This window comes from Neospora caninum, chromosome VIIb (genome assembly GCF_000208865.1).
Source record: "Neospora caninum Liverpool complete genome, chromosome VIIb".
Taxonomy (NCBI): domain Eukaryota; phylum Apicomplexa; class Conoidasida; order Eucoccidiorida; family Sarcocystidae; genus Neospora; species Neospora caninum.
This window is the reverse complement of record NC_018394.1, coordinates 3,988,701-4,005,439: the sequence shown is the minus strand read 5'-3', so window position 1 is coordinate 4,005,439 and position 16,739 is coordinate 3,988,701. Positions and strand designations below refer to the sequence as shown.

At 51.7% G+C, this 16,739-nt stretch overlaps 1 protein-coding gene and 1 non-coding gene across 2 annotated transcripts; both read right to left on the bottom strand.

The window, feature by feature from the left end:
- Positions 1–4,468: 4,468 nt before the first annotated feature.
- Positions 4,469–4,540, bottom strand: NCLIV_t140020. Its single transcript has one exon. It is a non-coding gene; the product is annotated as a tRNA-Ala (tRNA).
- Positions 4,541–8,503: 3,963 nt separating this feature from the next.
- Positions 8,504–13,529, bottom strand: NCLIV_028880 (putative leucine rich repeat protein; the record flags this gene model as incomplete). The annotated part of the gene is made up of 6 exons (XM_003883083.1): positions 8,504–9,549; positions 10,214–10,526; positions 11,213–11,315; positions 12,040–12,105; positions 12,480–12,703; positions 13,356–13,529. The coding sequence occupies 6 exons, from the start codon at positions 13,527–13,529 to the stop codon at positions 8,504–8,506; spliced, it is 1,926 nt and encodes a 641-aa protein (XP_003883132.1).
- Positions 13,530–16,739: the final 3,210 nt, after the last annotated feature.

Sequence of the window (16,739 nt, the reverse complement as noted above, 5' to 3'; positions counted from 1 at the left end):
CGCATCGAGCTTGTGAAGAACGTTGCCGAGATGGCTGTGTTTCTTTGACTACGGAGAAGACAGCCTGTTTCTCTGGTTCCTGGCATGCTGCCTGGCTAGTGATGCCCAGTGATAGTTACACATCGCACCTCCTTGGTGAAAAAGAAGGAACGCCTCCCCTCGTTTTTTCCCCTCCAAGGGACTTAGCGTGTGGGAAATTCGGTTAAATTTTTCGGCTCAGCTGGCGAAAAACACACAGTATGGTCTCCTGAATGAGCAGGGGCAAATGCACACTCCACAGGCCGCATCGATTCCTTGCGGCTCGTGGAGCTCTGCTTTCTCTGTTTCGTCCAAAGTCGCGCAGGGTTTCTTCAAACACTTAGGAGACAACTTGGTGTCCATGCGGCGAGTCTGCGAGAGTCAGGGAGTGGCAAGTCCACGAGAGAGAGACCGGGGGATCGCGTCCCGTGTGTAGTGTTGTGTCTTGAGGTTCTGCCCATCAGACGGGGCTGAAACGCAGGTTGCTGCTTTCTTTTTAAAGGTTTTTCACCGGAGCAGCTACGGGAAGCTTTGCACACAACACCTTCGCGTGGGGCTTTTGTTTTAAGTCAACTGAAGGAAACATCGAGTTGGCTGTGTTCTTATGCCGTCTCTGCTGCGAAGTCAACGAATGAGACGCAGGATTGGGAAAGACGTTGCCGGATGGAAATACACAGAACTTCACTGATGGCTGCACTGATACACCGAAAAAGGTAGACGCCGCAGCTGTGGGAAGTCAAAAGAAAGCCTGAAACACTGAGAAGACTGGCTTAACCCTGCTGAACCGGAGTGGGTAGTTCTGGGCAGGCAACCCGGACAACCATGTCAAAGCAGGAGCTTTCGTCGTCAAACAAATGACCACGCTCTCTCCAAGGGTACACGTCCTGCTGCCTCCGGTAGGACTTGAGACGGGTACAAGGAACGAGAACGGCCAGGCCTGCTTCCTGCTCACAGGTAACATATGCGCTGCGGTCACGAGAGGAGAGGCGATGCTAAAGCCGGCTGGCATGTGCCAATAGATCACGAAAGGATGAATATCTCGAGGTGTCCATCGTGTGAGGGACAGTATGTACAAGTATCGTTAGGCAGCCACCGGGCCGGGCAACTTTGCCGCATACGGGTTAGACAAAACCAAGAAAATTACGGCAATGCTCCAGGAGAGCGTTGTTTGTCCCGATGACCAACTCAAATGCTCCCAACGTAAAGAAGAAGTGAAAGGGAAAGCGGTACACGCAGTTCGTCCCTCACCACCCACTGCATGAGACCCGCAGAGGAACCGGGGCACCAGAGGGCGCCGGCGGTGATGCCGCCGGGCACAGGAAGAGCCTGACACACCCCGTCTCCTTGCTCTCGCCACGGAACTTCGGGGGATTCAGTAGCAGCTGCTTCCCTAGGTGGTCGGCTGTGAATCGCGGGTGGCGTTGGTGAGAACCAGTTACATCCCCTACGTCAAAACTGGCGGCAGCTCTCTCGAAGAAACTGTGGTCACTAGGAGCAGATAAACTGTACAGAGGGTAGCACGGTCAGCGAAAAACAGCTATAAATGTCAGAGCGGTTAATAGTTGGATCGTTAAACGGCTCTAAGGGAGAACGTGAATGCAGAGGGTGTTTAACGGGTCGCAAACAGCAACACATTATCCATTTTCTGCCTCGCCGCCAGAGGATTCACTCTACTCACTCACGCAGCAACAGCCGCCACTCAAATCGATTGGCGGCATTCGCGGCCTGTAACCAGAGGGAAAATTGCGACAACCTAACAGCAACCTTTCTTTTATAAAATAGGAGAACAATTGCCAAACTTTGGGGCCATGAGGAACGCCAAAACTTAATACATTTCCACAATCAGCCCTTTTTTTTCCAAGATGCCCCCTGAATCACCGACAAGATCCGTTTTGTCTCCGCTCCAGTACTATGCGCCGATTCTGGCCGCGACTGGGTGGGCTCTTTCAACACCAGAGGCTGTTCATACCTTCTCGGCCTTTTGGCTATGATCAAGTGTAGTATCTGTTCTTATCAGTGTGACAACTGATATGGGTCCAACTGGACCCAACTATGTCACATCAATTTTTGTTTGGGGAGGTTCGGTCCCTGAGCTTGCTCAGGCCTTCCTCAAGCGTCGCCTTCCTCCTGCACTCCCAGGAAGAGCGGTGCACCCTTTCGACCCCTCGGGGTTAACAACTCGAAAAAAACGCAGAAATCCGCTATCGGTTTACGTTACCTCCACTTTTAACTCCCTCAAAAAAACTAAAAATTACATTCGATCGCCTTGGCGGCGTTACGCATGTGTGAACGGGCAGCCCTACCGCCGCGTCTGAGTTGACTGCAGCTCCTTCTAATTTCTTTAGGCGGTGCAGCTTTTTGTCCCCGTTTTGTCTCAATCTGCCATTCCTGCTAGAGGGGGGTGCGCTGGCCCCACACCTTCTGTCTTTCGTCGACTGTACTCGAACAGGATCACTTCTATAGTAGATCCGCTTGTTCACCTGCACAGCGACAGACAACACCTTAAGTCGTGAAGATGAGTTGTACATCCCGCCATCCCTTGAAGGGAGGCTCCCTGTGCGATGGACGTCTCTGACTGACTTCCACAGGGCAGCTTTGATGATACTGGGGCAGCTGGTGAAAGCCGCCTGCTCCAATGGCGAGGATGATTCTGAACGACATAAAATTTAATTCTTTTTAGTGTTGTTTGTTTCAGCTGTGCGATTCGTCGCCATCAGTAGCTTGCTGGATTCTAATCAGTTACTCTTCAAATCACGAGATTCTGTTGCTCAGTTTGCAAATTTGAGATATATATACATTTTCTGGCATACAGGGCAACCTGTTCCAGCGGTATGCTTCTAGTATGTTTATCCAGAAGTAAACAATTTCCCTACACGGATAGAAAGGCCGACGTCTTCCAGACTTTTAGATTGGTTTTATCGTGTCGCTTAAGAGCAAAAAGTTACCTTCTTTTCAGGAGAACACCTAATGTTCTCGGCAATTTCCAGGCATTTTATCAGCAGCTTTTATGTCAAAAGTACATTACTTTGACAGGCTTCGCTTGAAGGTAGCTGCGGTGAAATTGGGGTTATCCAAACTTCAAACTGGTTTTCTACCCTCGTCAAGAGCGCTTTGTGACGGGGAACTCGCAGTTGCTATAGATCGTTACGTCTAACGATTTCCGACACGTGCCTAACATAGAACTTCCAGACGGATTTCCCCCCTACACAAATGCACCTCGTGGCTCAAACTGTGGCACATCAGTGCCCCCACTTCAACAATGTTTGCGGCAGAGGAGCTCGACAAAGGCAGAAACTGTCGTTGTCATGCGCGCTCCGTTTGCTCCGGTCGCCATGCCAAGGCCGCTTTACTTCTGTGCCTCCCTAGAAAAAAATTGCACGCCCCCAAACGACTTGTGCCTACAGTCTTTAGCAAAACAAAGTTCATGTGAAGTGGGAGCTCTAAAATGTGTCTGATCGTACACATCGCACGGGACGAACTGTACAGTCAGCGCCTCGTTCCCCTCTAGTGGTCCCTCTCTTTTTTTCTGTTTGTGATTTTCCCTGCCGCCTGCAAAACGAATGGCTTTGCAATTATTTGCGTGTACGATGCTATCCCTACTGATGCATTTCTTCGTGCACCGACGCCGCATTCGTCTCTGGATAATGGTCTTTACCAATATCTACCGATATTTCTAGCCGTAGTTCCGAAGCGTTTGATTGATGGTTTTGCTGCGGTACCTAATTTGGGCGGGAAAAAAACTCTCATGAGGAAAACTAGCTGCCTGGAAGCAGCTGTGTTTTGCAGTTCTTCAGGAATCAGCAAGACAGAGCAGTGTAGGTCTCGTTACGGAAGAAGAGCAGCGAACCATAGATTCATGTCCACTACTGACGGCCGGCACTTCTCCATTTTCTTTTTCATAAACACGGAGCTTAGCAGAGCTCTCCTTTGCTTCGGAGTATGTACCACCCCCCGGGCATGCCCCGTGGCAAGGTCAAAAGCATGAGCGTGAAAGATAGGCCTCAGCAGCACAAGAACGAGGCACTCTACGTACTGGGGACGTTGAAGAAAAACCGTACCAGCGGAGGAGTGAAGAAAGACAAATGAACCAGTTACTGTTAGCACCATAATACGATGACTCGAAATGTGACCAGGCTGCCTTCGTGTGCTTTTTTGTTAGACTCTCATAATTTTGTTGTCACCCTTTCGGTAGAAAAGACACCAAACTGACATTACAAGAATATCGAGGTCTCCGGATGTATCAGCTACTGGCAATGTTTACCTCCCTACCGCCGCAGAAAACTTGGTATTACACATGAGGTCGAACGATATTGAACAGGCTATACAGAAAACGTACGCTCATTTATCTTCTCTGTCTGAAAGGAGCTCATGCCATGGCTCTGTGAACGTATAACAATAAAATGCACATTCATGTTGGTACTTTCTCCTCTGTAAACAGCACATGCAGCAATGGACTGATCGGGAATTGAACCCGAGACCTTTCGCATGCGAAGCGAACGTGATACCCCTACACCATCAGCCCGCGGTTGCCTGCTGAAAACTCTTAGCAAAAAGAGGGTCAGAGAGGTTCCCCATAACACATCTCCGGACTTTTCACTGCATTAACATGACGAGCAGTGATTTCTAAGTTATCCCTGTAGTGTGCACGCAGGACCTTGAAGAAGTAGTCCTTGCCACACCGACAGGCATAAACAAAAGCTGTACACGCACGTTGCGTAGTTCCATTCTCACGACTATCGCGTTTTATCGCCGAGCACGACTCGTTTCCACGCGATCCACGTTGTGCGAATGAAAGGCGGCGAAAGAAGACGAACTCGGACTCCTCTCGGTATTACTGGACGACATGAGAACACGAGAATCGAAAGGCACACGAGGCAGTTCCAGATAACATGACGAAAATTAGTCTACTGTAGGTTCGAAAAGCAATCATGGTGTCACGAGCGTGGCCATCGAATCGTTTTTGGGTGTCCTGGGCCTGATCTCTTGCTGCCTGCTCCAGGAAGGCGCCGTCATGCTCTATGGGCACAGGATGCTGCTCGACCGACCGGGGTCGGCTACGGTGTACGATGTGTTGGAATGATACTTCGCCAGAAAGAAAGCGTTGATTATGGACGAAGCAAAAAATTGTGTATCGATTTGTAACACACCTACATTTATTCCCCGGCCCGATAATCACAAGAAGGATCGTCGAGCGGGACCGCGGCACGTGAACGGCAGGAGCTCTTCCAGCAGCCAAAGAATCAGCTGCCGGACTGGCACTTCAATTGGGTCAACGTTAAAGCGACGCCTGTGGAAATCCACTGCAACTCGGTAGTTCCTGGGCAACCGTGAAGGCCACGAGACAATGTGTTTTGGAGAGTCCTTCGAACGCCTCCGTCGCCGCAGTTCATTCCCTCTATGTGCACGCAAGCATGGCAGGAGAATACTCCTTTCGGGATGTGTTTGTTGGGCAATTACTAGTGACGCGAGATGCTGGATAAGATTTGGTGCAATACGCAACCTACGGCAAAAATTCTTCTGGTACTCGACCCCACGCTGTGGCCCCTCACGCCTTCCACATCGGAGTCATGTCTTCACTGGCGGAGAAAGGAGAACGTGCGCTCCTGTTTGTCCGTATAGGCCTCAGTTTCTCTCTGGCTCCGGTGTGATTAAATATTTCCGCGGCTAGAAAAGACTAAATCACGTCCATTTTTACTTTATCGCCGCCTGCTTATGTGCGCACGACATGCCTCTAGGGCGGCAAACGCGTTTTGAGCAGCCCGTGGGGGGAGTAGAATTTTCTGGCTCTAGTTCCGGGAGACAGGTGTTCATTCCTCAAGCGGCAATCTTCTGCGCACTTCGATTTATGCTTACTTTCCTTTTGTGTATGCTGTGGTAGGAATGAAATGGGTTGAGGCATCTGTTCCAGCGTCGGTCTGTTTATGTATGTCGCATGCCGCACGGCTCGTTTTGTCGCACACCCGATCGGCAAGGAAGTGTGCAAGGAAAAGAACTGACCGCCACTAGACGGCATTCTCGTTGCCAACAGGAATTTGATATGACATGGGTCGATGTGGATTCATACAGCTTTGAGAAATTTTCTTCCGAAACGCTTCACAAATCTCCGAGGCTCGCGCAGAGGCTTCCCTGCGGTCAAACCCCACACCTATGCGCCATGTATGGCCAATGCATGTGGTGTTGCTAAGCAGACTGGTTAATTAAACTTACCTGGCAGGCGCTCGGGGTGGCTCACGCATCACCCTGTCGTAGTTCGGAGCAGGGCACTGCACTCTGCTGCTGTGATGAGCTATGGGCTCCCAATCGGGGGTGCCAACTGCAGAATTTCTGGTAGCGGCAGGTTGCGTTCGCGCGCTTGCCATCAATTTTCATTTCAATCAGAAAATGGCAAAGGTTTTTCTCTTGACGGGTCGTGGGTTTTTTTGCACGTCTAGTAGAAGTGACACACTATCAGGCGTAGTACGTACGGCAGTTATCTGTGTGTAAAAGGAGCACAAGTCTGGGGACGCCGCACACACTTTTTCTGTTGATGTAGCACGGGCATTCGGTTTAATTTGCAACGTTCTTTTTGAACTGTACAGCGTAAAGGGATCCAGGTCGCAGAGGCATATCAAGTCTTACCGGCGGTTAATGCAGCTTTAAAGTGGCAGATACGTTATTGATGCGTTTCTGTTTCCCCTAAGCACGTTCGGCAATGCCTCTCATATTGTAGGGATGTTCCGAAGGTAGAAATGGGGGGCAACTACTGGGGAGATGTTGGATGTGATCTGAGGAAGTTTAGAGCGCGGTGTTCCGTAAGCGTTGGCGCATAACGCGTAGCTACGGTAGAAACGACGCTTGCGTGAAGTGAACCGGGTAGTCCGAGTTGGGTTGCACGGGAACGGGAGTCACAGTAGGTGGGCCCAGGGGACATCCTTCTCCCGCTTTTAGATACTGCGTCGCAGTCTCCTCCGACACTCGAAAAACAGAGAAACATTGTTGGCGCCGAAGCGCCCCAAAAATTGGTATACAGACGCATTGGATGCGGAGACGACACGGCAATCTTTAGTAAAAGGCGAAAGATTGATGCGTTCTGTCGTAACCGCTGCGCTGAGAGATGTTGTGGGGAGGGGAGGCCAACCTGAGAGTGTGGATGTTCGACCAATTGCGACCTAACGGCGACCACGACTTGGCCTGCGACTTCAAACCGAAAACCTTCAAAAAAGCGAAAGTCAGCGTTTTTTTCGCTTTTCTTTTTGAAACAAAAATCAATATGTGAAATTGCACTCATCCTCTGATGAATGCTGGTGTGCAGCGTGGATTTTCCGTTGGAGCGTTCCCCAGGCACACGCTAGAGTGTGTGGCGACCAGCAGTTGACTTCAGCACTCAAAATCTAGGAAGACGAATGTGTCAGGTAAGCGTTTCGAAGTCTCCTTCGGTCTGGAAAATTCGATGAGTTAAAACCACATTTAGGTGAAAAACGGGGTTCACTTGCCCATAATTTCCCGACTCTTCAGTATAACCAGCTTTCGTACAAACACTGCCGAACCTCAAGACAAACCCCTTAAAACTTTGGGTTGAACCATGACTTTTTCTTCTTCCAAATAGATTTCATGGAAAACCTAAACTTTCAACAAGCACTTTCCTTCTGCGTGGTTCCAGGCTCCAAACGGTCTATAGGTCCTAAAGTTTCGTATTTGTCTTCGCAGCAAGTTTTTATTTATACCAAGACTCGATGGCAGCGGGCTGAAATCTGTTCTTTCGGTTCGTAGCAGCGAAGCTAGATTTCCAAATGCAAGGCCCCGCTCCTTCAGGCGGTGCACAATCCTAACTAACTGGATGCTTTTTCTTTCTCAGTGTCGCTCAAGGCATTGAGCACGCTCTTTTCTTGGTAACTGCTTCTCTCGTCGAAGTCAGTTCCCTCTGGTTGGCGCAGCCCCACGACTTTTCCAGGTGTAGTTCAACAGCTCTCGTCTCCCAACATCTGCTGCTGTCCTCTCTCTTTGCGGCCACTGATGCTGTCATTTCAAGAGCGCTTTACGTGATGCAAACAAAACGGATTGCAAACAGATTCAGATTTCCTAGGTGAGACACATCCTAGCGGCCGCCCAATGTTTCTGCGTGACTAAGGTCCTTATGTATGATGCTGGCATCTGCGAACTCCACACGCCAGTGGCTTCTGGAGGAGACCAACCAACTACGTGTCACCGAGAAGGGAGAGAACTAATACACTTGCACTGAATTTTTTTTGGCGAGAAGAGACGTCCACGGACGTTAAAAAGTGTGTTTTCTTCCGCATTGGTTCCGTGCTTCTTTGTCACATGAAAATTTCTTCCATCAGTAAACGCTGTCAGATAGCTATAGCTGGCTTCACCGTACACCGTTGAGAAGCGATGGATGCACCTCAGTCCAACGGCACAGAGAAGAAATGACGGGAAGACTAGCCAACCTTCTTTGTGGTACACGCTGTTTTAAAATCTGTCTTCACGGCACGTTTCTCTGCTTCGATTATGCCTCCTCCTCTTCGTTCTGAAAGGCATCGTAGTTTCCTATGTCTCTCTTCCCCTCGATGCCCTCGTCGCCTGGCCACTCCGAGTCTGGAGTGAGATCGAAAACGTCTCCGCTCTGTGTCGGGTACACTTCGCCACCCTGAAATTTGGGAAGTGGAAGAGAGATCCTGGTGTGCTCGTCTTCGTCTCCGTACTCGAGTGCCTGTCCCTCGTCTTCCCCGTAACCCCCGGAAACCGTGTACTGCTGCGACGTGCAGTCTTCGTATGGCGCTTCTCTGGCCCAGTCAGAGACGCTGCCCACGTGGCTGGTCGCCTCCACTTCATACGCCTCGTTCTCGTGGTTTCCCCCTTGCTCTAGGATGGGATCCTCCTCCGCGGTTCCCGTCTCCTTGTTTCCCGCCTTGAGAGCTCTCAACTCGTCGGCCGAAACCGGAGGCCCGACATCACTCGCTTTAATGAAAAACTCAAAGTGCCCGCTGGACATCGAACGCGGTCCCCACCTCGCTCCTCTGCCTTCTCCCCCGCCTCTCTCCGTTCCCTCTCGCCTGCGTCTGCTTCCGGGTTCGCGCAGCTCCCACTCTTCTGGTAGCCACCAATCTGGCGTCTGCGTCGCCTTGGTCACGCCGCGGGTTCTTCCTGGATACCACCCCCTAGGACAAATCTCTTGGCGCTTGTGACCCCGACGAGACGCACTGGACAGCGCCGCCGAAAAGCGACATCTCTCCGAGTAAGTGGATCGACGCACGCAACTGTTCCGCGTTGCGTTCAAGCTGAAAGGCCGGTCTTCTTGATAAGGCAGCGGCCTCTCTGGGCCTGCGGTCGGAGCATCTTGGTGGGAAGGCGACAGGGCTCTGCGCGGACTGCGTCTCCCGTCTCGATCTGGGGCCTTCCATGCCGCTGGGGCAGTGCCTCGGCGCTCCTGTGGAGACAAAAGACGAAAGTTGTCTCGTGCGTCACGCGACACCCGAGTGAAAACGCATCGGGGAGGTTGCGCTCTCTCCTTTCGAGAGCGGTCGCTGGCGCTGAGGCCTCGTGACTCCGTTCCTAAGACGAGCAGACACACACGCAGACATATAGACAGGAAAAGAGACTTAGCGACACACGGCGTGGAGCACAGGGAAAAGATCACATGTCCGCATGCCAAGAAGCAACCGGTGCGGCCGACCCCACACCGGCGAACCGTATGCCCCCCATCGAAAAAATACACGACGAGAAAGAAACCGAAACTACCCTTGGCACCGGACCCGGGGCCCTTAAAAAACGCACCCCCACCTCACTCTGTGTTTGAAGCATCTCCACTGCCAAAAAAGATTTCTGCCTTTTCCTGTCGGGAAAGCCAGCTTTTTATGCGGCAACTAGATGCAGGATGATCGCACTGAGACGCTTCTTCTCAAGATTTCGACTGGTTCGAGGACCGACTGTGCACCCACTGAAACTTGAAATTTCCGTCTCTGAGGCCGACGGGTAAACACGCGCGAAAACGAAATACCGGCTTTTCCAGCGCTACTCCCACGCCGACGACTTCACGAGAACCGTTTTCTCTGCCGCCAGCCGCCGCATGGGCCTTTCTCCCCTGTGCCTTTCTATGAGGAACAACCTAGGAAAACTTTGTTCTTTCCTCAAACCGCGAAAACACAGCACGGATCCCGCCTCTGTCTCTTTTGCTCTCGAGCTTTTTTCAACTGACAGGCACTCGACTGCGGCGCACCTCCGGCGTTTCGAGGAGAGACCGCCCTCCGCGAACCAGGAAGACTTTTTGTTGCGGGGTCCGGGACGGAGCTGTCGTCTCTCGATTCGGCGGACACAAAGAGGCCTGCTTCCTCGCTTGGTGACAATTCCCCCATCCCATACAGTCCTCGGGTGGAGAACGCCTGCCGGAATCGGAAGACACAACTAGCCACCGCGCGACCGCGAGGGTCATCGCTGGACCAGCAGATCACCGCGTCTCGCACTTTCTCCGTGATGGGGCGGCCATTGAGAGACTCCAGAAGCGGGCACGCGAGCATGCAAAAGCCCTCGAGCTGAACAGAAACGGCAGAAAAAACGCGGGGGGACGGGAGAACCGATGTGCGGGTTCCAGATTCGCCGGCCTGGACTTGCATGCCCAAGAAAAGGGGCTCTACTGAAACGGAAGATGGGTTTGCCTCTGTGAGTCCACAGCTAGGTGAGACTTGTGCATGAACAGGAAGATACGGAATGGCGCGGAAAAGGCACACCGCGGGCCCTAGAAAAAGTTAGGTGTAGACGGACGGCTTGGGGACACAAACAGGTAAGTGCATGCATACACAGCCGCATGTGTACAACGTTCCCGTACACACGAGAGTGAGGAAAAAGAAGGTGAGATCGACTGCGTTCTCACACGCAAAGGTTTTACCGCTGAAACAGAGAGAAGAGGGGAAGAGGACGTTTCGGAGCGGAACTAGAACAGCACAGGGCCGGAGCTTTCCACATGTAGATGTGGGGTGAAGCGACCGTGTCGAAGCATAAGACTCCATCAACCAACCTGACTATATTCATGCTCCATAGGGGAATCCCGCCATGAGGCGGGAGACGGCGCACGACACAGCACGTCTCGAAGGGCAAAAGAAACAGAAACGCGCAAGACGCAAGGCTGTAGCCTCTGAGGGGGGAGGCGTACTCGGGGGAACTTCGGAATGACATCCAGCGGGGCTTTTGAGGCAGCACGGTGTTTTTTCCAAAAACGTACCACGGCGTTTCCTTGGAGGGGATGCTCCTCCACTGGGTTGCCGCGCACGTCGAGCTCTCGTAGTTTTTCCAGCGTGACCAGAGCCGCTAGCCCTCTCAGATCCCTACATAGGCAAGCACACAAATCTGGTCCTGACTCCTGATTGTTTCCAGAAATCGGGAGCCGACGCAGAGCTTTCCTTGTTTTTTTGCAAGAAAGTCTGTTTCACTCTTCGAGCGGTGCTCCGGGGGAGCAGGAGGAATAGACAGTCGTCACACAGCGGCAGAAGAGAAGTGCCAGCGGACGGCACGAACAGGCTTTCCAAACAGTTTCTGAACAACGGGAAGGAGAGGTCAAGAGAGGACGAGACGCGAAACTGGAAAGAGGGAAAAGGACTCAGGAAGCACAAAACAGACTGGGGAAGGAGAGGCGAACTGAATGTTGAGTTCGAAATGCAACAGAGACGGGGCTACATTCCCCCGTTTCCCGCAGGAGTAAAATTTTTAGATACGTATATTTTCGTTCTATGAGACCAATCTCATACATATACTGCTGTGTTCCGACGCCTCTACGCAGGCTTGCACAAATACACATGAATATGCATATATACATATATATATGTTTATTATTGAAATATGTCCGTGTCTACATATATATATATATATCCATATACGTTTATACATATGGACACGTGACGCAGAGGGGTACAGGCGCTGCTCTGTATGCAGACTGTCTGGCGCCTGAGAGCGGTCGCCCCTTCAAAAGAAACACTTTTCAGTGCAGTCGCTGAGGGCCAACGTCCAGAGAGAGACTTGGAGGGAAAACTCCCGGCTCCGAAAAAGACTCACGAAATATCATTTTCAGACAGGTCCAGCCGCTCCAAAGTGTGGTGAAGGGGTGTGCGCCCGAAGCCACTGAGGAACAAAGAAAACGACGCGCGCGCCAGTGAATGGCAGAGGGGAACGGAGAGACAGAAAGATCCCAAACGTTTACAGTCGTCCTCTGCGCTGGTAGCGGGCAGAAACCACTTCGACTCCAGTATGCAGGAACAGAAGAAAACAGCCTTTTCCTCCCTGTGACCTGGTTTGTATACAGAGCGTGCGCAATATCTTCCTGTACACATGCATGGTTCCGTAGGTGCATGCGTATGCGTCCAGTTTCAAACCGAGGAGCCCTTTGCCCGTCTAGCTGTTCTCGCTCACTGCATAGTGATACACATTTACGTACGGGTGCTTCTACAGAATTTTCCCGCGTGCACCATACACTGAGAGCCCCGGCCTGCTCTCACTTGATGTCTTTCAAGCGGTTCTGTCGGAAAAACAGTTCGCGCAGCCCGAAATGCGTTTCAAAGTTGAGGACTTGGCACAAGATGTTTTCGCTGACGTCTAGCCGGGAAAGACGCGGGAAGGTTAAGAGCCTGCCGTCCAGTTGCCGGAGGAGATTTCCACGGAGAATGAGATCTTGGACGGATTCTAGCCCAAGTTCCGCAATTTCTCCGAGGGACACAGACAGCTGAAGTGACATTGAGGCGACAGAGGGACGAAAAACCACTCCTGAGTCTACAAGGAGGAACGATCCACGGAGTCGATCTTCGCATGCCCACGCCAGTGCATTCGTCTAAAATATCTTCTGACTATCTCTAGGCACAGGGTTACGTCGGCATTGACGTACATCTCCATATGCCTTCATACAAAAACGTATGCCTGCGCGAGCGTGTGCAAGGGAGGCTTCCGACAGACACACGAGGGAGCGGCAAAGAGATCAAGAGGGGGAGATGGGAACAAGGTCCGTGCACGCACAGACTGCGTGGCCGTCGGTGACGGCATGCTGGGCCTTGCCAGGGTCGAGAACGAACCCTCTACCAGTGCCCAACCGTTCAGAAACAAGGAGAGACTTCTTGGGAGGAGAGTGTGTCATCACCACGGACGGAAACGACAAGAGAATTTAGGGATAGTTTTCCCCTGCACAGATGCAAAGGCGGGGAACGCGCGCCTCTCTTATCATTGTCACGTGCACTCTTTATTTTATATACCTAACTCGTCCCGTGCGTATCTGCTGCCTATCTACATCCCTACACACAATGCCGCATATACATGTATATGCACTTGCATGTATGTATATGAATATATACTTATATGAACGCGTAGCCCGAGTCTGGACGTACTTTTCGGATGGTGTTTTGAGAAAGATCGAGGACCTTGATTCCCTTGATTTGCTTTGGAACAGCGGCGAGAAGAAGCCCCGTGAGTTTCTCTCCTGTGAGAACAGGTCCTAGGCCGAGGCCTGCGGCCTCGAGTATGCGGCCGCTCGCAGAGCGTTGAGCAGTCGCAGCGGGCATGGTGCGTCGACTTCTCCCTCGTGAGGCGAGATTTCCTTGTTTTTCCAGGAGCGAGGACACGAAACACCCCGGAGGAAAGTAGATCCTCGCATGTGCCCACGGCTCCTTTAAAAGCGCTTGACTGAGAGAGAACGACGCCGTCAAAACGGAGTGTGGAAAGAGCACACATCGAGGGGAGAAACTGGAAGCCCGACGCGTACGGTGTGTTCGGTTCGTGGGGCCCTCCTGCCTCAGCGAGAGAAGTGACACACTTTGCGTTTGCTTCTCGCCATCTGCCGCTACATATTGACGAGTTCTGATACATGCAGGAGCGAAGCTCTTGGACTTGACGCGTCAGGCTCCTCGGGCAGATATCTCCGCAGTCGGACGCGGTTAAAAAAGGCTGTGTTCCAGGGGAAACTGGAAGGTCATGGGGATTTTAGCGAAGAAAACCGATTCTATCACTGTGCTGTGCAAAGAAAAGTTCGCGTGTCCATCCGCTATCTCGCGCGTGCCTAGGCATAGCGGGCCTCTCTGGCTGGTCGATATGGGGCTAAGCTGACGGAGTGCGGAGGAAAACTTTACAAACGCAAACTCTGAGACGTGCTTTTCTGGTGGGAAAGAAGAAAAGCATGTGACAAGAAGGGTTCCTTTCAAAACCGTGGCACTTTGAACGCGAAGAATGACGCTTTGATTCTCGCACGCAGCGACAGGAGTTGCGATCGTACAGCGGCTAACTCCGGGAAGCCGAACACAGGAGCGTCGAGACGATTATTCGGGTGGCAGGAACAAGAGAATCGAAAGGACCCGAGAAAAACAAGAGACGAAAAAGACGAGAGATTGTCGCTTTAGAGACCCATCATCGGAGTCACAGCTGCTTGTGTCCTGTTCCATGCGCAGACACCGTCAGTTTCGTCCCTGGCTCGTCACAGTCATCATCGGGTGCCTCTCAGACACGCCTGCCTGGAGAGGAGAATTTCCTGTAAACACTCGAGAAAGCGGGATTTCTTTCGCTTTTCCCAGTGTCGCGTAACATTATGAGGGACTCTAATGTTAGGAGAACTTTCTCCCGGCTTTTTTTAGCGAGGCGACAGACCCAATGTCTTGATGTGTGTCGTGTGCCAGCCGCCTGGAGGCATACTTCCTCGCCTGCTGCCGGCGCAAAACCTTCAGTTCCCCGTCTCTCTGGTTCTCGATTCTCTCCTCAATCCACAAAAAAACACGGCTGGTTCGCGTGGAGTAGAGAGGAGTCGCCCGTTTGTTGCGGACTGCGGGTATCCTGCGCGTGCATGGGCTGAGTGTTCAGGCTTCCCCGTGCTCGGAAGGACTGGCCGTTCTTCTGCCTTGCTGTTTTTATGCATTTTGCTTCCGTGCAGCCTCCCGACGGGATTTCTTTTGTGCCTCACCACTCATGTGAGAGAGAGACCAAAATCTGTGCGTGCAAAGGTACGCGTGCCGTCCCTCGAAAACTCGAGTCGTGAGTAGTGAGGGAAAACACCCGGCTTGGCTGCTGAAACGACTGGGACTAACGAGGTCCAATTGTGACACTCAACACATGCGGTTGTTTTTTTCCACAGCTATGGGGAGGGAAGAGTGAATGGCACGTCAACGTCCCCAGCCACGAGCCAAGCCCAGTAGAACACCAGTCACAGCTGCAAGAGCGCAAACTCCAGACCTCGAGGGAGCAGACGGTCTGGGCTCAGGGGAATAAAAGCTGCTTGGAGAGGACGGATATGCGGCGATCACATCCCAGAGGGGGGACAATAACTGAGCTAGAACTTAGCTGGCTCCTGGGGAGCTGGCCTGACTCAGGTTCAGATCCACTTACAAAACGTCATACTTCGTCATCCATCTCGGACTCTCGACGCGGTGTGGGGCAGAAAATTCAGGTAGTTGTGCAGGATTGAGGTGTTGGGAAAATTCCTGTGCAATTCCTTGCATGATAGACAAGTAGGAGGCAGCTGGTTCTGCCGTTTTAGGCAGTTGCTTCCGGCGCTTGCCTCTCAGGTGCGACAAAGTAGTACGCGCTTATCCGCTGCTTCATCGCTTTGCAGAAAACCTTTTCGTCCACAACTCCCGAGACAGGCAGACCGAGAGTTCCGAGTGTCTTGCGAAACATACACACACATGAGTATATGCGCAGGCACTTAGAGAATAGGGTGGTTTTCAGGTTTGCAAAGACAGGCGAGATGTGAGATGAACAGCCCGATACGATTTCTCCGCAACTCAGCGCCATTGTGCCCGGCAGGCTTTCTTCCACAAAAAGAGAGGAGCCGTCGAGCCTACCTGGGTTGTATCTGCTGGCAATGAGAATCGCTTCATCGCTGCGAACAACGGATGCCATGCCATGCTTGTATTTTTTGGAAACACAAGGAACGCGCGTGCGAACCTGCGGCACAGCTTCCGCCAGGCACGTACTTTGCAAACCCCCGCAATGCGCTATAACGGTCAGATACGGCTTTTGTGCATGACTGGTAAACAAAATATCCGAGAAAGGTTTCGTGTCTTCAACCGCTCGTGACAACCCAGGAACATGTCATTGTTCATTAAACTAGCAAATAGACAAGTGCCCAGGGTCAGGATTGGAAGAGACGGGAGTGTTAGTTTCCCCATGAGTGGAATGCTACCGTTCAGCAGTCGTTGCACAGAAATTGTGCGGTGGCCTTCTGCGAGCATGTTGAAATAGACAGCGAGATCTGGTTCGGTAAAAATCCCGAGGTCATCGGCGTGGGCTGTTCCTCCCTCATCTGACTGTGACCACGCTTCAGAGGAGCCTTCTTTTTGTTTCCTTTCAGCTTCCTCTGCCAGCATCTCTCGCCGGCTCTGCATCTCCTTCAGCTGCTGTAGGAGATATTCTCTGGCGTTCCTCGGTTTATCGTAGTACAACCGCGTTTGAAGGATCTGACTAGCACACGCAGGTACCTCCTACAAGCGCAGATAAATACAATGCTGCAGATGAGTGCACACCTATTTACCACGACATATGTGTATATATAAGCACTATTTTTCCAAGCATTCGCGTAGAAGCTGAGATTATGAACGGGGAATGATGCAATACATCTCCAAACGTGTACTAGTTAATGGCGTTATGTTAGATTTGAAGCTGTTCAGTGTTGATTTGTGAGATTGTGCTACGGCGACTTGCAAGACATTTCGCAGATTATTGCATTCGCACGAGCTATCCGACGGGGAATTTAAGCTTTCCCCCTTCCCGATTGTAGAAGACGCCCC